Below are 27,487 nucleotides of genomic sequence, written 5' to 3'. Positions count from 1 at the left end.
TCTGTCTGTCAAGTTGAAAATTAAGATATCAAGTACCTACTCAGATCCGCGATCAACAGCTAAAAGTTTGCGTGGTTTCCGTTTAGTAAAAATAAATTCATTCCACTACTAAAACTAAAAAAAAACTTTATTTTCGAGTGTCGAAGTTAAGTCAAAGGTAGCCGTATCAAACCACGAAGTTCCACACAGGTAACTACGTACAATACAATAACGCCGATAGAAAAATATATGGAAAGATGGTATAAGAATATAGACATGTAGGAAAAAAACGAATTTATTTACTTCTAGAATTACATCTAACGACTTTCATACTAAAAACACGGTACTTGCACTTTGGTGCAACGGTCTTATCACGTCACGCGCAACACTCGCCTGATGTGTGATATATTGATTATTATATAGAAATTAGAGCAATTAATGCAGCTTTGTTGCATTTTGAACTGCATTTCACGGAACTGATATGCGTGATTTTGTTGGTCGAAAACAAATTAGTCGGATCAAAGTTACCTAAATAGGACTTGCAAAGTTGATTCAGTTTTGGTAAAATTTGGGCATTTATAAATATTACTAGCTGCGGCACGAAGCTTCGCTCCCGTGGGAATTTCGGGATAAAAAGAACCCTATGTGTTATTCCAGGTTATATTGTACCAAATTCCGCGTGAAAGAGTAACAAAAATACATACATACAAACATTCGCATTTACAATATTAGTTAGGACTAGCGTCCCGAGGTCCCGAGCGAAGCTGGAACGGACTGCTGGTATTATAATAAAAACATAAACCTTTCGTCAAAGTGTCAGTCAACTATGAACTTTTCTAGCAATTCTGGAAGTGCCTGAGGTAATTTCTGCCAGGTTAAGGTTCACCATACAATCAAAAGCCTATAATTTGAGAGCCGTGTTGAATTGAAACTTATAAATGGCTAAGTGCAGGGTGCCTCCCACGGGAATCGAAGCCGCATCCTCTGGGTTCGTAATAGTACGTTGGGCAACGTCTATTATTACGACCTATTTTAGGGCGCATGTTAGCCAAGCGGCTAGCCTTGGGGGAATTTAGTGAGCACTTCAATATATTGGTCTAAAAGTCCACAGAATTTGCTGCGCCATTCAATGCTTCAGTTATACTAGACTAGCAAAGATTTGTATTTTTGTTCTTTTGTTTTGTAATGTAAAAAACTAAATTTTAATGAAACTTAGCACAGAGATAGACATTCAGGAGTAACATAGGCTTTTATGGTTTTACTTGAGAGAAGCCGGGGCCGGCTGCTGGTTATATCCGCGTTGGCCTGTTTGATCTCGAATTTTGAAATTTGCAGTGGATATCACATGTTTATTCGTAAAAGCGTGATAAACAGACTTTCGCATTTATAAATACTTTGAAAATTGTATGTCTGTATGACAGGAGCCTGAGACAATAGGTACATCTTTTGTACGCGGCTTCATACGATCGAAAAAAATCAGCTTTTGACCTTTTGGCTTCAAGGAAATTTCAGGAAAAATATTTCAGGGTTTTTACGTCTAGTAATGTCACATTTAGGTAAGTGTTGTTGTGTTATATTACGTGTAGACAGTAAAAATAAGACATGGGTAAGGTAAAGCAATTAAAACTAGATCTCAACTTGATCTTATTTATTAAAATAAATAATGAATTCTAAATATTTACAGAGATTAAAAACAACGATATGTATAGTCAAGTTAGTGATTTTGTATAATCTAAAGTGTAAAAATCGTCGTTTCGTATATATATTTAAAATTATTTTTCAATATAGAAATAAAGTATTTTCTCAAATTATATTTTTTACATAGTCTGTTGTTTTATGTGTTGTGTTTCAGGTAAGAGAAATATATTATTATTTCCAAACAGTCTTATAATAAAATACGTAAATATAAAAGGGCTAATGTAATTACATAAAAAAATTACCTACATATTGTCTTCATACAGTCTTTTGATGAAATTTATTATAATACATTATACAATATACTTATAAATTGTGAGGTAGATAGATGTTATAGCTACACATAGCATAAGTACATATATGTATAAGTATTATAATTTATTTTCGCAATGTTATTATACGATGATCATCACCTACCTAATATGCCACACTATAATCACATTCACGCAAACGCCAACCATTATTAAGTACCTACATTTATATATGATAAATATAATTTCAATTAGATATATTTATGACTAAAATGACTAAAAATATGGCTTTTTCAAATTATCATAAATTATTACAAAATCTAAACACAATTTCCAAATAGAATTATTAATACTGACATCTCAACAACAATTGTATACTTGCCTAAATAAGTTAACAAATAACAGGCACATTATACTTATGTAATTTATGTCATGTCACATTATACATATGTTGACATTATAGTTATGTCCATGTGGACTCGCCAAGCATTCTGTTCGAGACAACAAGTTATTTTACAAAAATGACATATTTTCCACAAGCTTTTGTCGTCAGAGTGATCTTGGACATAACAATACATTGTCACGGAATCTGAAGCGAGGTGGAAAATTTCAACTCTGTAGGTCAACTGGAAGTAGGATCTAACTTGCAAGATTTTATTACAGACAGACAACGGGACAGATGAAACTAAATAAAAACTTGTAAAAAGGGAGCTACAGTACTTCCGAGTCACCAAACAATATGCTTAGCTAACTGCTCTGTCAAGAACATAGAAGTAGATCAGTTACGCTGACACAGTACCTAGGTAGTATAAACATGGATGTAATGGACAACGAGCGAGACGCAAGCGCACCGACTTTAGCACTCACGAGCGACCGACCAATCAGAGCGTCAGAATACCGATTCGCTCACTAGTATACTAACGTGAATACGAAAATGTGAATAAAGATAGCGGTATTTCAAGTTCAGTCAAGTGCAGTCCTTTTAAGTTCAATTTGTAACTACAATAGAAATATAAATCTTGTGTTAAAAAAATCGAAGAAGACCTTTTTATTATACAGTCCACTACAATAGATATCTTTCAATAACCGTTCGTTTTCAGCCAACTGGTAGGCATTTGTCAAATAGAGTTCCATTGACGACAATTACAGATCCACCTACTTTTCATTTTATGTAAAATCCTACATTATAATTTACTATTATGTAGTTGTAGGTGGAATCGGTGATCATATACGATAGATTCAGAAAACCATTGTTATAGCCTACGTGTAAACGTTTATTTTATTCGTAGGTATAGCATTTTCTGGAACACATCTACAAAGTATACTTAATTAATTTGCAAATATTTATTATTTTACAACCAACAAGTATTTTGTTTCTCGCATGTTTACGAGATTTTAATAAATCACAATACGATTTTATAAAGCGCATAAGCGGTTGGGCCATACTTTTATACCTACTTGATCTGGTGATAAAAACTGGAAACTTTCGAACATCTAATAAAATAGTGATTTTAAAATCCGCAAACATGCAAGTGAATGTAATGAAAATTGGATTTTTATACATTTTTCTATTATCTATGGCGTCGTATCCCCTCTTCTCCCGTCGAATAACAACGTTTTGACTGGTAAGCGGTTGTTTTCTGATCCCAACTCGTTTGACTCCGATGAATGTGTGAAGTTGTTACAGATCACTACGACCTGTGAATAAATGACAAAAATTGTTTATTGATTACCTTCAATATAAAGGAAGACCAAGAGGGTGAGAGTTTGTATGAAAATCATTCACCGCTTTCGCAAGATATATTCACGCGGGCAAATCCGCGGGTAAAACTAATCTATAGTCCTGAAACATATTTTCTCTGAAAGAGAGGCGTGGCATGACAAAGGAGAAACACTGGGTTGCCAATCAGACGAGCAAATATCGTAACTGAACTCACCGCATAATATGTCGTAACCAGTCCAATTCCGAGGCCAAAAAGTACATCCCACCAGTGGTGCCTGTGGTCGGTGACCCTGGTCAAAGACGCCAGGGCTGCCAAAGAAAGGAAGGTCAGCTGCAGGAACGGCACTAGAAAGACTGTGCGGTGGCTCCAGCAGAACGCTCGCTTTTGCAGATACCACTGCAAAAAATACCATAGAAATAACTAATCTAAAACCTCTAGCTAGTCTGGCAGGTTACGTATATTATCATACACTAAGAAAAAAAATACATTTAAAATCAGAAATAAAAATAAATGCAGGCATAAAGGATTTATCACCAAAGTGATCTCCTCTAGTCAGCCCTAGCAAATAATGCAAATCATAGGGAGACGGTGTAGTTGTTGGCCCCATATAGTTAACGCCCATTTCAACTTTTAAAATATAGCAACACTCTAGAGAATTGGTGAATATTAAACAATATTAATAGCAGGTAACACATTTGTTATCTGTCAAAAAGTTCTAGCAATATTCCGCTAGGTGAATTAGTTCTTTTTCAATGTGTGTTTTGTTGACGGAGTATAAAACATAGGTAAGTTTGTAATTTTTTTGATTCAATATTTTGAAAAGAGTACCATTATGTGAATAGGTATAAATAAATAAATAAATAATAGTACTTACAGACAAAAAGAATGCACAGTAGACAGACAGTGAGGTGTGTCCCGATGGGAAACTGTGTGAAGCATCATTTTTAAACCACGCTGAAAAGTCTGACGACGTGCATTTGAAAGTGGTCACGTATTCTGAACTGAAATAAAAAATACTTGTCAAACTCTTGAAAAAAAAATTAAAAACAAAGTCGTTTAACCTATCACTAAGGAGACCGTTAACTTTTAAGGAAATATTTAGTTGCAGCGCAGTTCAATTATAGGAACCTGAATGAGTCGCATTACTAATCATAAAATACTGGACCGCATTATTAGACGACAGTCAGCCTCCTGTCTTGTCCTATCAATTTTTCAATTGGAGCTAGCTAGATATATCTTAAATCAGCACTTTGATTCAGAAGGCAAATCATTTAAAAATTGCTGTACCGACACACATCTCACATGAAATAAAATTTTACAATCTATAAAAAGTCAACTATGCCATAATCATCTCGTTGGGTTGGCACGACGGTAATCACAATAGATTGTATGAAATGGTACATAAAATACAACCCAACGTCTGGGATTTTTTTTTACTTTATTACCTCGCAGCACACCTACGTAAATAAATTTAGTAAATTGATATAACAATCTCTAGAACCCATCTCGAAAGGCTTCTATTGAAAAAAACTAATCGGAATTAGTTTCCAGTCTTCATAGAAAAATTCTTGGAATCGGTGAAGTAAATCATCGTGTGGAAATGGTCGCTACATAATAATAAAACATGGTAAGTCCATATGTACCTTATCGTGAGGAAACATGAACTTAGCTAATCGACTTCAGCTTACTAGATTATATAAGATGCTGCCGTTATATCATCGAGATATGCGAGCTTATGCCAATTGAATATCCGATACATGTGAATTCAGCAACAATAAAGAAGAAAAGTAACTACTTTTCTTAGATTAAGATCAATTTCTTAGATAAAGAAGAAAAGTAATTACTTTTCTTTTTTTTTTTTAAGAGTAAGTGAAGTACTTACTCTTTACAAGTGTCCCAAACATCAGGCTTGCAGATGGCATTGAAAGTCGGCCTTGGGGATCCAGCAATGCCCTTCAAAGCCTCTACGATGGAGATGTTGAAGAGGAATCCATACATATAAACCCTCAGTAGTCTGAGGCAGCGTATAGATGCTTCTCTCGACTTCAACGATATTGTATTCTCATCAGAAAATATCCATTCTGTCATCCATAGCTACAAAGAAAAATTACGTATTGTATAATGCTGACATTATTTTTTTTTAATATTAAATTAAATAGACTTAATACATAAGGTATTATGTGCTAGCCAATCTTTCAGACTAAACAGAAAATAGGCAAAATGGGTGGTGATTTGGGTGCGCACATTAAAATTTCTCCAGACCTAATATCACTGATATTCCTTTATATATTACTAGTTCATCAAAAAACATGTGTCTTATGATCATGTGATCAAAACTTACCACAGGAATAGGCAGAAAGAGTATAGTCAAACACAGCGCCTTCATGCTAACTGTATCTCCGGTGAAGACATGATCGAGCGAGGGGTCCCGGCAGAAGAAGCCGGCCTTGTGACTCGGGATGATATTCAGCTCGAACAGACCGATGAAAGCGAGAACTGTGAACAAAATATTACAATACAATTATCTTTTTTTCACATAAAGTAAAACATACAGTTACGTAAAGTCAGTTAAGTAACACAACGTGGTTGAGATATGAAAAACATTGATTTCAGATAGTTAAATACTCGTTTAGACGTATGATCTTGTCCTAGAATAGGACCACACCATATTCATGAACATCGTACTAGCACCAAGATCATTATCCATTTTGGCGTCTGTCTTAGAAAGAGAGCTAAGTATAGTCTCTTCCGTGTGGATTTTTACAGACCTATCAAAAGTATCATTACACAATCACGTGACATTGAAGTGGGCATTGGCACTGGTGCATTAACCAATCAGCACCCCTGTTTTGGGAGTTCAAAGTCAATGTCACACAGGAAGCGGCCGGGCCTCGCAAATTGTTGCGAATCGCAGCCATGTTGGATTGAGGCAGGAAAATGAGCAGCGCGCATTATCTAGGTACTTGTTGACAAAATACGGTATAGTATACAAAGGACATTACAATAATTATATAGCTAAATAATAAATAACCGTATAAATGTGCAAATCCTGAAGAGCTTTGAGCGCACAGCGCAAATTCAAATTATACACTCACTATAACTGCTTTAAACATCACAAAGAGAATAATAATATCTTTATGTGCATGTGTTTGTGGAGCTATTTCATATTTCTTCCAGTTTTTATCATCAGCATCATCAGCCATTTTAAAGTCTCTACGTTTGAGGCTCTGGTTTTCATTATAGATGGATAAGGAGTATGGGCCATGTACTATCACGCGAGCTCAATGCGAATTAGACGTGTATTAGTGGAATTAATATTTAATAGTTAGGCTGCTAGCCTGATATTGCTAATAGTGATACTATAGATCAGACAGATAGGTGTGTACGAGACTGACATGCTGTACCGTCCTCACTTTTGGGCGTATGATGTCGAGTTAGGTTACAAGTCAATAATCTAAATCAAAAAATATTCCTCCCAAGTAACCAATTGGCCAAACGCCTCATATCCGTGTGGTCATATAATGATTAACCATGGTCAACTATCCTATCCCTGTGTCGTATAACTGCTATTAGACTCCGCTTAGGCTCAATCAGTCGCAAGCGTCACGTCCTTTGCGTAAGAGCAATCTTCATAGTAACAATAGTTGATTGGAAAAGAGCAGCAGGGATTGTTTGTGACTTTTATATCATCTGTGGCATTATGTCATAGACCCGTGTCAGGCAAAATAGACGCCGTAGAAAATCCTGGTTTAAACACGACTGCTCAGCCAGTCAAACTGTGAATGAAATAAGAACACTGTCTCAAGATTTTTTCTTTTTCGTCACCATTTCTCACTTAGACTTTGCAAAGTTTGCGAGTTTCTTTAATTGCGTACGTTGACACAATCTATCCATCTTTTTCTTTCGTCTTCCTCTATTCCTAGAATCCTAACTTCAATGTAGAATCCTAATAATGAATACTTTCTTATATATTCAGTCCTTATATTTCTTAATTCCTCACATAGGTAATTTTCTATTCTTGATGTACTAATATTATAAATATGACAATGTTTGTTTGTCCTTCTTTCACGTCGAAATAAAACAATTTCATTAAGTTGTTTGGTGTGTAGAGAATTAAGGTGTTGGGCCTCTCCCGGCCCTAGCAGAAGGGAGAAACCAAAGAAATGCTGGCTTGATGTCGTCAGGGATGATATGCGTGCCAATGGTCTGATAAAGTGAAGAAGATGAAAGGAGAGAAGAAGCGCAAAAGAAGGAAAGAGAGCGAGTTAAGATATTTGTGGGAACTAGAACTAGGGTGACTTGGAATAGATACCACATGATCCTATTGAAACATTATAACGAAAACATTATATTATACTTTACTAAAATACTGCTAGTTCGCTGGGAACTTAAACCTCGCGAAAACAATATATTATATATTTTTAATTGTGAGTATTTCATAAACGACAAATTTTGTTGCCCCACCAACTTAAAAATTCAGTTGACAGAAACTTACATACCTTTCAAATTTCATCAAAATCAAACCGAAAATTATCGCGTTACAAACAATAACATACATACTTACCTAACACAGAAAATGTATTTTTACTCCAAGTTGATTTGCAACTAGAATTATTAAGTATGTGCTTTAATAAAAGTCTCAATAAAATTGATTGAATGATAGGTAACCTTCGAACCAAACCTTGAAATCATTTTCAATAAGCTATAGGTATATTAAGATCGTGGGAACTCTAATCAATATACCTGTAGTACAGAGTACAAACTGATAGGATGGAATTCAACGTACAATGTAGCCAATGTAGGTACTATATAGTGAATCCTCTTCAAGATGTCGTAAGAGGTGAATAAGGGAGTCTTGGCAGCTGATTTTCAACAATAAAACACATCCCGATTTGTAAAACTTTTGACTATATGTTTAGGCTCACTCTAAGCTTCTCTATCATAGATTCGAAAACGCCTCGAATTATTAATTTCATATTATTCATGCTTTAGTCTGTACTTATGGATTTTAGAAAAAAAGGTACCTATATTTTCATTGCGTTACAGAATATGGAGAAAAGTCACAATATTACCACTAACAAAATACATCACTAAGTGTTGCTAGTGTGAAAAATAACAACTGCAATAGATAGATTGCAGACATTGATGCTTCAGTTCTGAAGTGCCATGAAGACTCGCTAGGGTTTTGCAATAGATGCTAGTACGTATTATGCAACTAACAGCTCATATCCTCTGATATCCTCGTTGGACTCCACGTGCTAAAACCGCGTGTTGAGACACGCTGCCATGCATAGTCTTCACCACAATGACCCACCACAATTCAGTGGAAATTAGCCGTAATTTCCACGGCAAAACAGTACACGTAGGGTAACTTGTCATGCGATAGACTGTACCAATGTCGCTCTTATTCGTCACTTATATTGACGCCGTGTTGTTTGTATACTAATCTCTAATGTTAACATTAATCACTTGCGTCTGGTGAAAGAAAGGACTTGAATAATCTGACACCAAAATATGAAAGACTAATTCATAACAACACCACGGATTAATATATAGCACAAATATTATGTATTAGCTGATGCCTGCGACTTCGTTCGCGTGGCCGAACAATTTTTGGTAAGGAGGCAAAATTGTTAGAGAAATTTAAATGTACAGACAAAGCGTAACGATACCTATACATACAGAAGATGCTGATCAGACTGAAAAAGTAAATCTTCTATAGTTTAGCTGAACTATTCGACTCTTCTTCAGGTGTTCCAGACCTTCGATTTTTATACCTCAACAGAAAATGCTCATCGGACTGAACAACTTTTATTAGAGCGTCATTTCTATATTCCCTATAGTTTAGCCGTACCATCATAGGTCTACATTAGGTGTTCCAGATCTTCAATTTTTATATCTCAACAAAAAATGCTCATCAGAGTGAACAATGTTTGTTAAGTCGTCATTTCTATATTCCCTACAGTTTACCTGTACCATCATAGTATTCCATCAGGTGTTCCAGTTTTCAAAATCATTTATATATGTTGACCAGGCTTTATAGCTATACAACAAAAAAGTTTCATTCATATCCGTCCAGTAGATCCAGTAGAGATTAGCTTGTGCAAATAAACAGACAAGACTTTTTTTTAATTCTTATTCTATTACTGATTCTCTATCGATCTCAATTTTTTTTTATTTAAATATCATCAATGTACAGAAACACTTTTTTACTGTTTCATTATATGTATTGATTGATGATATTCAAATGTAGATTAAAATTAAAAAGAAAAGCATAAAGTTAATTATAATGCCGCGAATTCAATTAGGTAGATAATAAATTTATTAAATAAATTTCTATTTTGATTGATGTCCTAGCTCATATAGTATGAGTACCACGTATGCTGACTAGACAAACTAACGGTAAAAACATTTTATGAATTGTTATCATCGTAATGTTAGTGTAATTAAAATTAATTAATTATAACGGTACCAATAAAATATGAAGACAAACTGCAGTGCATTTGTGGCTATCATTGGTTTTGCTACTCGACAATAGATGGCGCCACTAGTTTAAAATTGCTTAGAGATTAAAGTTGTGAGCAGTAATTCATAGTACTGACAAAATGCTTTTCCACGTGAAGGTTTTCCACAGAAGAAAAAAACATAGCTTCTTTTCCTTTTCTCTATTTAAATGATAGAGAATGAGACTATCGTTTTCAATGTCGAAATGAATGTTTGCGACATAATTTCGTGAAATGAATTAAAATTAAGAGCAGTGTGGAAGTTCTTAGGACTATGTCCAAGCGTTAAATGAACGTTTCTATTGCATTACACTTCACAAAAGGCTACTTAGCTATCGTCCATATCAAGAAAGTCTCAATAATTACATAAACAGTCCACGTATTTGTAACGATCGATTTTTTGCTCTGTAATGGAGTCCAAGAATATCTATCTGGCTCGTACGAAATGTCTGCCTTGCAAGCACGCGGAAAATATCTCTTATGAAATTGTTGGATAATTTTTTACCGTTTCATTTCAAATTCTTTTATTATATTACCTACAAGATTTTATTTCTCTTCTCCTGTCTCACTGTCTGTCTGTATTTAAATCTCCCAAGTTAAATTAAAATTATACATAATTTTGCCTATGCTTTTTAAACAGTCTTAATGAAAGAAAGAAATCTATTCATTTGAGAAACAGATATGAACCAAATATTAAAACTTATGAATAGGTAACAAAACAAAAGTATAAAAAAATGTGATTACTGGGCTACAGTCTGCTGCCAAAGGGTTAAAATAATATAGAAAATATTTTATTAAGGTTGATACGCTACACTGACTCACTACAGAACAACTAAGTATTTTTGCCAAATAAGTATTTTTGTCACACATTATACAGGTACCTAAATAGCAACGACATAAAACAGTCACAAAAATAAAAGAGAAACAAAAACTTTCACATTATTTATTTGGCGTTTTATTAGACAACTGAATGTAATAATATTTAAAACAGTATGGGGTCTATAAAGGAAATTAATATTTTATTTTTCTCACGGCAGCCTCGAGTCATTACATACAAACATATTTTAATTATAAACTATACTTATAGGGATTGTGTGACTTTAACGATAATTACCTAGGTATTTATAATTGCTTTAGCTGCGCTTGAATTTATTCGATTCTTGTATTTATGAAAATTATTAGAAAGTTCCTAATTAAACTACACAACAACAGCATTGTACACAATAACTTTACTTTTTATTTAATCGTTTTACTTTTAATTTTTAGTGGGCTAGGTCGTTTAAGTTTACTAGTTTTTATTTAACTTGCAATGTGTATATATATATATATATATAAGTAAGTATGTATGTTCGAGTGGAAACACATAACTCAATTTTGAAGCCGAAGGTATCTTAAACCGACTGAGCTGAAATTTTATACACAGATTTAATTTCCATGACAATGCATTCCTATGATAAGCATAACCTGGTGATGGTGCACTCAGGAACGGCTCCCTCCTCAACAGTTTACTGCACGGATATGTTTTTTTTTGTCACGCATTGACAACAACACAAGCTTGTGTCATAAATGTCATTTTTGTAAAAAAAAACTATTAACCATTATAAGACCTGTCTACTTGTGTATAATTTTCATTACGCAGTAATTTAAATATTTTTTGGTACATACTTAGCCGACAAATTTTAAATATTTTTATTTTAAAATCAAAACAAACAAACAAAACATCAAATTCTCACAAACTTTAACATTTGTCTTGTTCCTACAGTGGAAATGTGATCCCAATTAAAACTCCGCAAAGATAAAGATAACAGATGACAAATCTTTCTGCTTGACAAATCGTCGAATTCGTCGACAACTAATTAATTACATCTTCTGCTAATTTAAATCGTGGTATGGCATAGAATATTTTATTTTGTTATAGGTTTCGACAATTTAATTTTATAAGTAAAAATTATTGAATGAAAATGTGCGTTTAAACTTAATTTAGCTTGTAGAATTTGAAGTATGCTTTTAAAATTAATTTTGTATAGATAAGATTATACATATAGTATTAATACAGAAAGATTTAAGACGTGTCAAACAGAATGGAAGACACAGTTGTTTGTTGTTATTGATTAATTGTCGTCTTCGGAGAAAAGGTCTTCAAGTTTATTGCGGCTCTTCTTCTCCACTGGCGTTTTGGCATTCGGAAGTAGAAAAAAAATAAGAAAAATTTACTTATTAAAAGTAAATGTTTATATATCATCCAAAGTTGAATAAACAATTCTGAATATCAATTTGATACTGCATAATGAGCCCTCGATGGCGCAGTGTTAAAGTGCTTGCCTCTGAACCGAGAGGTCCCGGGTTCGATCCCCGCTCGGGTCATGATGGAAAATGATCTTTTTCTGATTGGCCGGGGTCTTGGATGTTTATCTATATATGTATTTGTTATAAAATATAGTATCGTTGAATTAGTATCCCATAACGCAAGTCTAGAACTCACTTTGGGGCTAACTCAATCTGTGTGATTTGTCCTAATGTATTTATTTATTATTTATTTATTATAAGCAATTGAAAAATAAAAGGAGCGAGCTTTACTCAGTGTGCATGGTGATTCGTTCGGCTGTTGTCTTCAATTAAATATAGTCATAATAATTTTTATACTTATCATGTCTGCATCCATCCAAAAATGCATTTGGACTCACAGTGTTTTGTTGCCATTAATCTCAAAATAAATTTCTTTTACCATTAATTTTAGACTTATTATTTTTAGTTTAAATCTATTTTTAAATTTATGATTGCGCGTATGCTATGCACCACATGCAGACTCAATGCACATGTTTCAAAACTTTTTGTAACCAAATGCGTAAAATATGTTTTTTACCTTTTCCTCAACACACGTGCTGTCTATAATGCTTGTGTTCTGGTAATGAGTTTTAAATGATTTATTTTAATACTAGACGTTGCCCGGGGCTTCGCTCCCGTGGGAATTTTGAGATAAAATATAGCCTAAAGCAATCTTGGTTAACGTACATTTTTTCTTTCACCATTAGAAATGTCTTTTCTGTAGTTTCGGAGATTAGCCGCCTCAAACATACAAACTCACAAATGCTTACCTCTTTATAATAATAGTATAGATTGTTCTATTTTCGTGTAGAATTAATTGATACGCAGTGGATTGATAGGTCATTAAGTACAGATTAACCTAATCATACTAATATATAGAAATATACGAAAGTAAGTTTGTTTGTTTACTCTTCACGCTCTATCTACTCAACCAATCAAGGAAGTATGGAGAAGGACATTAAGGTACCTTTCAACCTGGAAAATAACTGTTCCCGCGAAATATAACGCGGGCGAAGCCGCGGGCAACATCTAGAATGCAATAAATAGTATGTTTTTATACATTTTCGTACAACAAAGGAAGCTATACTGCCTTCAAAAATTTGCCGAAGCATGTGGACCCCGATCTAAAACAAGACCATATCCTCGTGAGGATGTAGTACAAAAAAGGCGACTGAAAAATAAAAAACTTTAACAGGTAATAATAATATTCCCAAAGGATACATACTCGTATATATGGCATGCGGCCGATTATTATAGCCGAATTATATTCAAAATTTTTACGTCGGCTACACATTATCGCCCTCAGTTAGATGCCGACGCGATTACATGAACATCGAATAGTTTGTATGAGAGCTTTCTCATGAGAGATGCGCCAGAGCACCCGTTGCGCGTAACAGAGTTTTCTGACGCAGGTTTACTAAGAAGACCCAACCCTGAAATGGCATAAGGGATAAAGAAGAAGAAGACATACCTAAAGCAAATAGAGGCAGGTCGACGGCCAGCGTCCACCAGTAGCTGTGTCTTGACGAATCTGGCTTCAACTGTTGGGACTCCAAGTCGGGTCTCTGGAAAACAAAATTCATTAATTTGGTGTTTTATTCTCATTAAAATTAAAACAGTTTATTAAAAACCATACCTGATTATTTCTTAAGTTTTTTTTTTTTTTACGAAAATGACATTTTTTACACAAGCTGTTATTGTTGTCAGAGAGAGCCTTGGTGCACCATCAGGTCATGCGTATGATAATAATGCATTTTGATCAGTGAAACTAAACGTGTGTACAATATTTCAGCTTCATCGGTTGAAGATATTATTGAGCTTCGGATTTTTTTAACGCACTAGAGTAAAGTAGGGTAAAAACGCAACAACCAACCTACGCAACTTAAATTGTACCTCAACAGTCTAATGGAACCATAAATTTAAAATCAAATTTAATGTTAATTGACGTCCTTGGAGAAAAGGCTGCGGTGAAGTTTGTTGCGCCGCTTCTTCTTCACTTGCGCTTTGGAAGCCGGCAGTAGACTGAGTTTAAGTAATTTTTTTGACGTCAATAAGTGATGTATATCATCCTAAATTGAATAAAGAATTTTGAATTTGAATTTGAATTTGAAATACAGCTTTTCAGGAATACAGGGTGACTTTTAATATTCATTTTTTGTCTACACGGTACATGCTCAGTCCATGATTCTGAACAATTTTTAGTATGAGGTTAACTCGGTAATCGCGAAAAAAAATCAGCTGTTCTTTACAAAATTAAATAGGTACCTAACTTGTGAAAAATGTATGGATCAGCTGATTTTTTTTCGCGATTTCAAGGTTGCTTCCATACAAAAAGTTGTTCAGTATCGTCGACTGAACATGTAGATAAAATAATACCAAAGTATAAGAATAATCCCGTATACATAATAACGCAAATATAATCGCAGCGAATATCAACAAAAATTAACGCCAATAATTTTGGAACAAAGCCAAAAAATCCTCAATAAGAAAGGTAATTTTTGGGTCTTAATTACCACATAAATTGTCTGCGTCAAGGTCAAACGCCTTGATCGTTGGAGCGCCCTTGGAGGCTAAGGTCAGGTGCCAAGGGCAGGGGAAGGGTCGATTGGAACGCACACTTTCGACTAACGGTCAAAAGTTCACATAACCTTATCATAGATGAAATCCCGTCAGAAAATCCCGCTCATATCACTAAATACCTATAGTATACCCCCTAACATACCTCCTACCTCCTCTAAATACCTCCAGAATATGTCGTATGAAGATACAGAGGAATTAGAAACAGTTATATCTTAAGTAGGTATACCTTCTATAAATTTCATTTTACACTTTTCTATTATTGAAATCAGTATGTTATTACTTAATGTTTTTATTTTTCTTGCTTTTAATAATTGTTTATTACACATATTTTAGCTTTTAAATTCCTGAAACACAGGTGATTCTCACCCTATAACATAGCTATTAAGATACTTGAATAGAGATTTTATTATTGTTTATTATATAGTTAACAAAGTCGCTTTACGCTGCCTGTCACTATGTATTGTCGTAGCGTATTTTGATGCGGTTTTTATAATAGATAGCGAGATTCCTGAGCTAGGTATCAGAGTATAATTTATTATGGTTACAGTCGGGACGCTAATTACAAAAGGTTTGGGACTATGTTCTTTACTTGTTCATGCTCAAAAAGGCTGGGCCAATTTTACATTTAATTTGGTATTAGGGTAGATGATACCTTGGATTAAAGAAATTCCCACGCGAGCGAAGTGCGGGGCGCAGCTAGTATAAGATAATAAAATTATAGTACTCATTAAGTTTACCTTCCCTTTTAATATTTAAGTAAAACTTACAAAGAGACCTTCAAGCAACATTTCCTTCCAAGGTTGTCAAAAATTGGTAGCATAAATCAAAATCGCCTTCAACGTCTGTCTGTTTTTAAACTAAAAAGATTTCTTCTTCTAAACCACGCAACGAATTTTGTTCAGTCAATTTATTAAGGGAGGATTTTTTTTGGCGTGGCGCCCTAGAACAGGCGGACTCCATATCGTATGTATGTCGTACGAGGCGACTAAGGGACACACGACCTAGGTAGCTAATAGACAATTATAGCATTCCCAAGCAGGGTTAACGTCAGGCCGGTTGTAAAATCACAGCCGAATCTTCAAAATCTTAAGGTTTTTACGCTGACCCCGGGCTTCACATCCCCGAATGGGAACATGCAGAGATGAAAGACTTTATAAAATAATTTAAAAAAATAGTCGATTAGACCGTTCGAAGTCGGGCCGGGTCGCTAGTATTGTTATAAATTCTATGAAATTTTGTTTGTTTATTAGATTGGTATTTGAATCAAGGTCGCTACCATGTTTGTTCGTAAAAAATTCTCTCGTGTTAAGGCAACACTTCAATAATTAAGCAAAAAGGGTCGAAGTTGTAACCTTTACAGCATATAGCAAAGTACTTAGTGCGGGTTCGATTAGTTCGAGTCGATTCGAAGTGAGACGCAGCGAACCAATCACATTACGCTATTGTGACGCAACGACAATCGCGCACCACAATCCACGCATTATTCATAAACAACGTACAGAATTTTATCCCAACGATTTAGCCAAGAAAACGTGACAGACAGACGGTCGCATTTACAATATTAGTATGGATTTTTAACACTAGTTGCCTGCAGCTGCGCCCGTATAAATAGTATATAGTTATCTCATTTTAAGTGTAATTTAAATTTCTTAAAAGAATGATCTTTAAACCTAAATCTAGGAGGTTATAACTCACTAAATTGGTCATTGGGTTGGTCATTTGGGTACAAAGTATAACAAACATATAAAAAATTACTCTTACACTATGTGATTTGGCAAAAGGTAAAATTATCTGAAAAATAATATTAGATATTGTGTTATCAAGCAACTTATGTCAATTTGTATGACTCAAAATCATTATCGCTAAAGGAAATAAATGTCTAGGATATAAACACTAAATTCTAATAAGACTAGTGATATAATCAATTGGGCAGCGTAGCCCGGGGCGGGAACATAATTTGCCGCCCCTTAAGTGTTTAGGTGTGGTAAGTAGCGACTCATCTGCGTTCATAACATAACCAATAAAAAAGTTACATAGCAATGAATCAACTCTTCCCTCTCTATGTCTCTTTCTCTTTCTTCTCTTATGAATTGCCAAACAACGATAAAAACGTCTTGTAACTGTATAAAATATAAATAAAAAAGGAAAAACAAGTTCTACTCTTACAGTTATAAGAAAATCGACGTTAAGTTTAAGTTGCGTATCAATTTCGCGGTAAGTAACTAGTTAGTTACTAGTTACTTACCGCGGTAAGTAACTAGTAACTAACTAGTTAATTACCGCGAAATTACTAACTAACGTAACTAACAAGTTACGAAAGTGAAGTGGTATTTATTTATATTTATTTAAGTAGAATTATTATATTTCGCGGTAAGTAAAAACTTAATATAAGGTAAGTAAAAGCGCAATTGATATACGAAAGTGAAGTGGTCACAACTTAAACTTAACGTCGATTTTCTTAAGTAAATATAAATAAATAATAATAATAATAAATTATGAAATAATTATTTTATCACCGTTATCAGTTCGGGCATATAACATCTTGTGAATTGATTTGCCATTATTTATCTTTTGCAAGGCAAATCGATCGATATATAGTCAGGTATCAGTAGATCTATTTGTTTAAGCTCACTCACACACCTTGAGACACTATCTGAACTATATTTATAAAATATAACTCGAATGACAGCAGGATGTACATCCGAAATGAGAGCGACAGAGAAAGATGTACCTATTATTTTGATACTATTTGACACTTGTCATTATAATCAAGTTATATTTTACATAGTTAGGTAGTTATAGTTATTTTAACTAAATATCACTTCACAACGCTTGGCAACACTCAACACGCTATGCTTACTCAACGACAATGACTAATATCCGATGATACGATCACTTTTAAATACCAAAAGATAAATGCTTATCAAACATTAAAATGATTTTTGCATGTTTCCTTATTTATTAATGGTCTTTTCTTTTAAACAAATAAATAAACTATAAAACATGACACAATAGTCGAATATTATATTGTTGTGTAAGTAACATATCGCGATTCGCAGACTACATTGTAGAAAATATGTTATACTCTCTTTCTCTATCTGTCTCTCTCTCTCTCTTCTTGGTTTATTTCCGGTATCATTCGGGGCTGTGACGTCTCGAATCCAGGGTACGAAAAGATGTTATACATCAAGTGCTCACTGGACTTGTAACTAAATTTTTGTAGATCTAAGGTAACAGATAAGTTACTAATGCAATGTGTTTATATCTGTGTAATTCAATTACTTATTTAAAACACTTACATTGCTTCGTATGCTGACTGAAGCCATCCTCTTTAATCCTTCTATACTGGTGCGAATCGTGTTATGTTGTTGAACCATTTTTTGACACTTTTATTGTCACTTTTTATTAGTTTTTTTTTGCTTTACTACATAAGCAAAGGCGTAAAAATGGTAGTGATATATCTATATACTTGGTATCTGTATGAATATATTACGATATCGGTAAATATACGAAACCGATCTTTATATTACTAACAATAGATTGTATAAGTGTTATAATATATAAAATCTCTAGTTTAATAGCTTAATTTTTAGCTCTAAAGAACCTTTTTAAATCTATATTCACTTCACTGACGAAGAGTTTGAGGTTAATATATTTTTATAACATAATATGATCACCACTGCTAACATTTATATAAACACCTGCATAAAAAAATTAAGTTATCTATATTTTGAATTTAATTAACTTTATCATCTTATCATTAACATCTGCACACAGGTGTTTTATCACGGCAAATTTTCATGTTAGTTTTATCACAAAAATACTCAAACAATCACTGAATACAGCCGTTGTTCGCGCTGTATACGTTCAAACTGGAATACAATTACTATGACAATGTAATATATGTTTTATTAAATGTTTATGACTAATTTACAGGAAAAAACCCAAAGCCTACGTCAAACTGGACTTAACCTGATTTTAATTTGAAATATGAAGGAGTTAAAGAGAAATGGATTCCTCATTTAATGGATTTTAACGTCATTGAATGATCTACGTGACTTGCGCATGTGTTATTTATTCATATTCTTTCTTTATCATCATTTAAGATACCATGAGTAAAAGAAATGGCACATACTTACTAATAGTGTCTAGAACTTACTTTGGGGCTAGCTCAATCTGTGTGATTTGTCCTAATATATTTATTATTTATTTATTTATTTAATAACTAAGCCAGTAATTTACCCAGAACCAGAGAGAAAAGAGATCATAAATAAAAATATTTGACCGCGCTGGGAATTGAACCCAGCACATCTAGATAACGGATGGGCGTGGCGACCACCAAGCTACGATGTCATCCAATTATCATATAAAAGACCTCATGACAGTGATGAAGTTGAAAACAACCTTGTTTTCAGAGGCCAGTCAGAGGTCCTTGAAAATATACCAGTAATTGGGAAACAAGTCAGCTTAGTGGATCCTAGAAGCTAGAAACTCCAATTAGCTGTAAATAGCCGAGAAACAGAGATAAAAGATTATCTCTTTCTCTTTTCACTGTCATTCAGAATTCTTCCACTGGAATCCAGGGTCTATGATATCCTTATGATAGATCACCACACAAGGCGAAATATTTTAACTGATTGAGCAATACTAATGATTCCAATACAACGTCACAACCGCAAAAATAATGCGGTAATGGATATTGATAATACGGCATTAAGTGACACAAAGGGCAATACGGAAAATGAGGTTCCTATTAATCTGTAGGTCTATACTCACGTGGGAACCAAACACACATACACATTGCATGTAAACGAAGTAAAGCTCAGAGTTAGCGTATAGAAATCTTGAAAAATTAACGATTCGACACTTGCTTGATTTCGACCCTCCTTGGGAATACTTATAATGCCTATCAGTTGTCATGTGTCCGTAAGTCATATGACATATGCCACATGAGTCGTATTCCTCGCAGCACACAAGCACAAGCACATATCTGGAGGAAGAATACCAATCGCTCATTGGTCTTGATAACTGTGCCGTGCTCGATCAGTCCTTATTCTCGGAAATTCCGGAGATTTTTCCTCTGATCGGTTCAGTGAAATTTTCGATGAAATTATCTGGAATTTCCAAATGAGGAAATTTCTGAGAACACATAATTTCTCAGCGACATTGTGTTTTGTGAACAACTAAAAGTAACAGCTTTATTAAACAAATTCAAAATTCTTTAATCAACTTTATCGACAAGTTGCAATAACTCGCACAAACTCGTCACAACAACTGCGCCGGCGCCGCCTTACAAATGAGGTGATATTTTACATGCTGCAAATAAATAAATTTATATTTAACTGACTGGGCAAAGGTGTGAGGTTATCAGACATCTCACACTTCTATTGGACGGGTTTATGCAGGAGGCAACCAAATTAAATTCAGAGAATATTTTCAAAAAATCTTGAACTTACTAAAAACGTCTTAGGTACCCAAGGCTCCAATATTATTTTGGCATAAAAATCCCAAGTAATCATAAATAATTTATAAAACCAATAAGGTATATTTTTAACTAAAGAATTTTTTGTCCCGTCCTATCAATGCCAAATGATGTCAATGCGTGATGTGACAAAACATTTTAGGGTGAAGTGTGCTTTAACTTTTTTAAGAATACGTTTGGGTAAAATTTTATTGTATAATTGTTCAATGTAAATTACATATAGGTAGATAAATGGTTTATAAAATTAGAACTCTGACGTTTAGGGACAACAAAAATCAAGTATACAAAAAAGATATTTACCCAGCATCGAACATAATATCGAACAAAAAGGAAATTGAACAGAATATTAACTTAATTGTGTCTGTGGTTTTAAACCATCCAATAGTGTGAGCATAATTCAATGGGTATTGGATAAATTAAAGCTCAAGAGTTATCGATTTACCTTACAATCGATTGTTGTACATAAATAACCAACGCCGCTTTAGCAGTTATATAAAGTTATATAAATACCACTTTAATAGTAATTTGTTATTCTATAATTGTTACTGACAACACAGAAATTTATCGAGACCACAGAATATAAAAATATTACATTGATGTAATGTTCTTATATCTATGATTGTGACTGACAATCGTACACAAATAAATACATAATTCTATATACTTTTTACTGAATTAGGTTGTCGAGGTTTTATCGTGGGTTAAACTAGGCAGTAGGTAGTAAAGTAAGTTTATTATAAAACTTAAGGTAACACCTAGAACAATTAATATAAATTAAAAATCTAAAATAGAGATTAGATGATACGTTATATATATTCACAATAAATAGAGCACTTACCCTTATTGGGTCTGTTCTTATTATTTTATTAAATTTTTATAATTTATCACGGCCACCCTCTTGCCTCGCTAGCTTGATAGTAATGTTTACGCGTCAAAGCGTTCGAGCGGATTTAGAATTTTACAATTTATGACAGTAGATCCAAATGTGCCAGCGCAGGCGAAATACATCGGAAGAGATTCCAAACAAAGCGTAGCTGCGTTACAATGTAATGGAAAGATTTCAATTACCTACGATAAAATAATAAATAGGTACCTAACTATAAAGGGATAATACACACAGATTGAGTTAGTAAGTTCGAGACTTGTGTTATGGGACCCAATATTCTGTAACATAAAGTATAATTAATACTATTACAGCGTTAAATTAATCAGTTTATGACCTTATAATCTGTAATACCGGCTACTACCTATCGCTAAACTCTAACAAATGCCGAAGCGAGTACATGAACATTGCGTAATTTGTATGAGTGCTTTTATTTACGGTATTGACAAAACAGCTATGTAGGTATGTCGAATCCGCCAAGTGCGGCGAACTGGGCGCCTACCATCAACTATTACAAAACGATTCAATTGTAGGGCAGTTCAGTTTAGGAACCTAAAATGAATCGCGTTATTTGGTACCACCAGATTAACTTAACAAAGTCTCATTTGAATCGTAAGTAGTGTATGAAATTCATAAAAAAAGTAAAAATTGTCTCTGAATCGTAAACCCCAGTGACAGCAAATGTAAGAAAGAGATAAGGCTATACGATCTCTATATATTTTATCTCGTTTCATGAGTTGCGTTCCGATATCAAATTCTTACCATTTTGAGCAAACAATATGTATTTTTTTGTTACTTAAAATTAAAATGTATATATGTATTATCTTTGTGTTAGTTACATGACTAAAGTAAATACAAAATACAATAAAATAAAATATTTCAATTACAATAAATGCAATATAATCTAGACTAACAAATTTGTCGATCATAATCATAACACTAAACACAAACTTCGGAACATAAAAACCGTACCACGATGAAGTTTCGGTGGCAAAACTAGGAACTATCAACAATAGATAGACCACGTCATTGTTTTTTAGCGACAGTAGCGCCACGTCTGTGGGACTTCTTTCGTGGTAATCAATCAGAAATAGTAACTTTTTTTGAATTTTGACAGATACGCGATCCAGTTTACGTTCCAATTCACATCATGGTACCGAATTGTATTCAAAATGAGTGAATGAAATCGAAACGGCGTATTGTTTTGGTGACTACCTATAATGGATCGTTATGTCAACTTGATGGTACGAATTAGCGATGCAGATCAGTTTAGGTCCTGAACTGGATCGCATTAAGAGATGATGGTAACCCCTCTGGTCCGCGTTAGTGTGTAGCCGACATAAAAATAGATAAAATTTGATAAAAACGATAGATCTTAATTCTATGGCAGTATTATGGTGTACCCATAGTTTTCTGATTAATATTAATTAATTCACAACAATCGACATGGTGGAAAACTAGAAATAAAAAAAAAATATCAAAAATAAAGCCAAGTTCCACTACTCCCCAACAGATGGCGCTTGTAAAAAGCTTTGAAAGTTTTCTAGCATTGATATCTATTATTCGATGAAATAAATGCATTTATTCCATTCCATAAAATAATTTTTTTTTTTTTATATTATTATTTTATTATGATTAATCATTTCATGATGTAAAAGGAGACACATTAAAATTTGCACAAATTCCCTACCTCAATTTGAGTTGCATTGTTAATTGGTCAATTCAGTCAAATAAATAATTACCAGATTAGACTAATTAGTGTCAATTTCTGTAGCCCCAAAATTTTATACTTGCATTCATTAGGTCCGCTGCCATTCCGCCGCCGAGGGAATATTCATACTTTCATACTAATATCTTAAATGCGAAAATCTGTCTGTCGGTCTGTCACGCTTTCACGGCTAAATCGCTGGACCGATTTTGATGAAATAGATATTAAAAGACCGGAGGTTAAGCATAAGCTTGTATGTTTTTAAAAAATCAACCCCTAAAGTGCTGATTGGTTGAAAGTTTGTATGAAAAAAAAAACGAACGGATTACCTGTGGTTTTTTTCATACAAACACTACAAACAAAGGATTGCCTGTAATAATAGTTGTAATTGATGTGAAATAAATAAAAAAATACTCATAATTAATGCATATAAAGCGTAAAAGTTGTTGTTGCTTTAAATCTTTTCTTTCTTGTTGCATCGAGAAACCATCGATTTTAATATCGATTTTTATGTACCTATGTCATACACATAATATGTATAAATTCATTTTCACATTAAAATAACCTATATGAGTATCTAAATATTCGATCGCAACAATAGATTCGCACAAGGACGAGACTATACAAAATGAGTTTTACATTACATTTACAATACGTAATTTTACAATTCAAATGGAGTTTTACATTACAATAATCATCTGAATCATGTTCAGGATGTTAACATAAGAGTGAATGAAAATATAACACAAGTTTTAAGTATTATAATGTGTGTAAAAATGACACACGAAGATTGTCATTTTATTATTACGTCGAAATATGAAACAAAAAATACCAAAGCGTAATTTTATCACTACGGCGATTGTGTGGAGCCGGCATTACACGATTACAATATGCACTGATGGCTAGATAAAAACACTAAATAACAATTTATATGTGTCCATATCTCAAATAATCTTATAAAATGAGATGAAGTGACTCATGCCCACTGACACACTCAGTATTATCACCAATACTACTGTTATACATCATCAGAAGAAGATATAAAATATCAATGAATTTTATCTGAAATTTGATAATTATAAGTGTTTTTGAATTTGTCTTGTAATAACTTCTGTATCTTATTACCTACTTAAACACTTTACTACTTTAATCATAATGTTCACCACGCATATCGGTTCATAGTACCCGGGGCTTCGAAGCTTAACAGCTAAGGAAGACACTGGAAAAGTGGAAATGCTGAAACGAGTCTGGACCAAACTAACGATCACTCAACACACCGTGCTTATTTTATGATAAAGATGTTTCTTTCTTCAGTGTTACTGCTAACACAAGTCGCCTAAAGACACTTGACATGTCATGAAGGAAAAATACATTGTGCGTCCTATACCTAATGTTTGCCTAATAAAAACAAAAAAGAGATTATGTATGTATTGTCTATCTCAAAGAACAAATTTCTAAGGCATTTACTTTTACTTTAGTTTTAATTTTTTTTAATTAATTAATATTTCACTTAATTATTTTTTTAAATACTATTAGTTCTAATTACAATTACAATAATAAGCCATATAGAAAAAAAAATATAAATAATAGAATGTTAAATAATCATAAATTTATTTACTTAAAAGAAAATTTTACTTATTCTGAATCGTACGTAAACGAAGCTGTGCTCAAAACAACTGTGATACATAATATAAATAAATAAAAATTTCGAGTTTCGTTTAATTGATAACTTCATGGCTATTAGACTGGTAACCTTGAACCTCATTGGTAAAACTGAGTAAAAGTTGAAAGGCACTTGTTTGCCTTTCAACTTCTATTAATAATTGAACTCCATTGTTTTAGTCGATTTTTATTACAATTGGTGAACCTATGAGGCAGATCGAATGCAAATTGTGTCACGAGAAAGAATCGAACCTTTCGATCGCTGGCCACCATCGATTCAAAATGTTTCTTTTGTAAATGGTTCAATTATTGGGTTCATCTACATCACTCGATAACATAGCGCCCCTGGCGGCTGACCAATCGCTTCAGCCCTCATTGCGTGAGTCCACACACGCTATACTAAGCTATCGAATTACTTATAATAGCATAAGTGATGTAACTTACACTTTCTTACGTCGACTACACGTAACATATGAATTTGTAAGTAACAAGAGAAAGTTTGTCACATTATCATGATGAAGACACGAGCTGTTGTTATAGTGGTATGAAAGATAATGAAGAAATAAAAGCATATTTTTCGTCTCATTACATGTATATTAATTTGTTTGTAATGTAATAGTGTCTCATTTTATTTAAGCCCTAATGCCACCTGATGTTTCTTTACCGTTAGATGGCTGCGTTTACGTATATACAATACATCCAAACATCCATACTTTCACATTTTGAATGGATACTGCTAATACTTTTAAACAATGGCCTTGCAAAATATTGAATGGTGAAAGGTTACATGTCTACTTTCATATAGGTATGTGACCAACAAGACATAACAGTCAAGTATGACTAACTAAACCCAGCGAGCGCCTCGGAAATACTTGGAATGTTCAAAAGACCGGTTTTGCATAAGATCAAGAAACATTTTGTGCATGTCTTTTATAATCCTGTAGCAGTAGTCGCTCACTAGCTTTTGTCCTCGACTTCGCACGCGTGATTTCGCACGAGAGTTATTTCTCCGGGATGAAAGGTATCCTATGTCCTTTTCCGTACTTCAAACTATATAAAAATTTCAAGAAGATTGATTAAGTATATAGAGCGTGAAGAGGTAACAAACAACAAGCAAACTTAATTTCGAATTTATAATATTAGTTAGGACTAGGATAGTACTGGAAGTCATATGTGCTTATGTTGAAGGTCAACAGAGGAAGTCTGGAAAGTATGAACCTAACCTACCCCTCCTGTACTCTCTACGTAAATAGAGGCGAATTTCCAATGAATGCGGACAGTTTCTTGAGGCATCTTTAAATTAAGGACTTATAAAATGAAGAATAATGAGACATGTTGCGTCCGTGAGAAAAGTCTATATCGAAACGACGAAAATGAAAGAAAATTTAGAAGACATTTCAAAAGTGAAATCGCACTTAAACTAAAACGAATACATAAGCTTAATTATTCTTCCTTTCAAAATTTAAACATCTTAACATGATTACATAAAGCTACACGAACAGTACATGCAAATGTAAATGAAATTAAAGATAGTTCCACAAATTAAGCTGCTATAATATATTATAAACTTACCGAGTCATTAAGAGTAGAATTTGAAGATAAATTAATAGTAAACACTTCAGTACTATCAGTTCTCACCCCTGATTTCACACAGTCCATTGCTCCCATAGTATCAACAAACAATGTAACAATCAAAACAAAATTATCGTTGGAACGAAAACTTTCGATTTGGACGCGTGATTGCGCTCGCGACGACGTATTGAGACTAGCAGTGGCGTGCGCGCATTCGTGAGCGTTGAGCTAATACTAGATGTGACAGATAGATCTTAGCTGAGACCAAAATTTCATCTCAAAGCGTATTTGATAAAACGACAAATGCATTTAGATAACTTAGTGTGATAAGAAATTTTATCATATTAAAGTGTGTTGAAGATTACACTGCCCTTTGAATAATGAGTGGCTTGGTGGATATTTAATTGTTTTTTAATTCTACATCTCCTTTCTAATTTTATTATTCTTGCTGTCTATTCTATCAACATCGATATTTTTATCATCGATAATTTTGCAAATTATTGAATATCTATCGCAGCTATTATAAGTGTTGATAGAATTGATAGTCTTAACGATTTTGTGGTCAATTCTTTTTTTGTCTATTCTTTTTCACAATGCAATTTTTAATTATATTTCGTTCGCTAACTGGCTGAACATCATACAAGATTGTGTATACCAAACGAGTTGCCAGCTTTCTTGGAGCGAAAATCATTGCGGTCGAGTGGCGCGCAAAGATGTCATTTACTGATGTGTTTGTAACTTCCAGCTGTCACAGTTCTATGACACATTTACTGCACTACATATGACGCTCGTATGAACCCACACGTGATTCGGATTAAGCCGGCTGTTTTATGAGTGAGTTAGGTTAGAAACATTTTATCGACCGAATATGTTAAAGTAAATTTGGAAAAGTTTGAAGTGAATGGAATCCGTAGAATTTCCATGATAATAATTGCAACTTTTTTCAAATTGTAATTAAGTAAAACCATTAATAAATCCGGAATGAAACGTAACCTACTTTCGTCTCTACAAACTAAATGTACCCAAGATTGATTGAGTACATAAAGCGTTGAGAGGAAACAAACAAACTTACTTTCGCATTTATACTATTAGTTGGGGTATATCGTACTACACATGACCACGT

General features: G+C 33.6%; 1 protein-coding gene across 3 annotated transcripts; it reads right to left on the bottom strand.

Annotated features, from left to right (window-relative positions):
• Nucleotides 1–1,638: 1,638 nt before the first annotated feature.
• Nucleotides 1,639–26,564, bottom strand: LOC128677666 (phospholipid phosphatase 2-like). 3 transcript variants are annotated; one of them, XM_053758668.2, is made up of 7 exons: nucleotides 26,365–26,564; nucleotides 13,949–14,042; nucleotides 5,991–6,145; nucleotides 5,532–5,743; nucleotides 4,524–4,650; nucleotides 3,863–4,045; nucleotides 1,639–3,623 (listed from the first exon to the last, which is right to left on the bottom strand). In XM_053758668.2, exons 1-7 carry the CDS (start codon nucleotides 26,458–26,460, stop codon nucleotides 3,501–3,503), a joined length of 990 nt encoding a protein of 329 aa, XP_053614643.1. In that variant the 5' UTR covers nucleotides 26,461–26,564; the 3' UTR covers nucleotides 1,639–3,500. The 3 variants fall into 3 exon arrangements, with proteins under 3 accessions (XP_053614643.1, XP_053614644.1, XP_053614645.1); XM_053758669.2 differs by lacking the exon at nucleotides 26,365–26,564 and adding an exon at nucleotides 18,357–18,919; XM_053758670.1 differs by lacking the exon at nucleotides 26,365–26,564 and adding an exon at nucleotides 17,574–17,925.
• Nucleotides 26,565–27,487: the final 923 nt, after the last annotated feature.

This window comes from Plodia interpunctella, chromosome 18, assembly GCF_027563975.2.
Source record: "Plodia interpunctella isolate USDA-ARS_2022_Savannah chromosome 18, ilPloInte3.2, whole genome shotgun sequence".
Classification (NCBI taxonomy): Eukaryota; Metazoa; Arthropoda; class Insecta; order Lepidoptera; family Pyralidae; genus Plodia; species Plodia interpunctella.
This window is presented reverse-complemented; position numbering and strand designations above follow the sequence as displayed.

What these genes read in the sequence shown, in the direction of transcription:
- LOC128677666 (XM_053758668.2), bottom strand. Translation starts at nt 26,460, where the DNA reads ATGGGAGCAATGGACTGTGTGAAATCAGGGGTGAGAACTGATAGTACT. An exon ending in CCTGCCTCTATTTGCTTTAG is followed by an intron (nt 6,146 to 13,948) that starts GTATGTCTTCTT and finishes TTTTGTTCACAG; the next exon opens with TTCTCGCTTTCATCGGTCTG. An exon ending in ACTGTGCATTCTTTTTGTCT is followed by an intron (nt 4,046 to 4,523) that starts GTAAGTACTATT and finishes TATTTTTTGCAG; the next exon opens with TGGTATCTGCAAAAGCGAGC.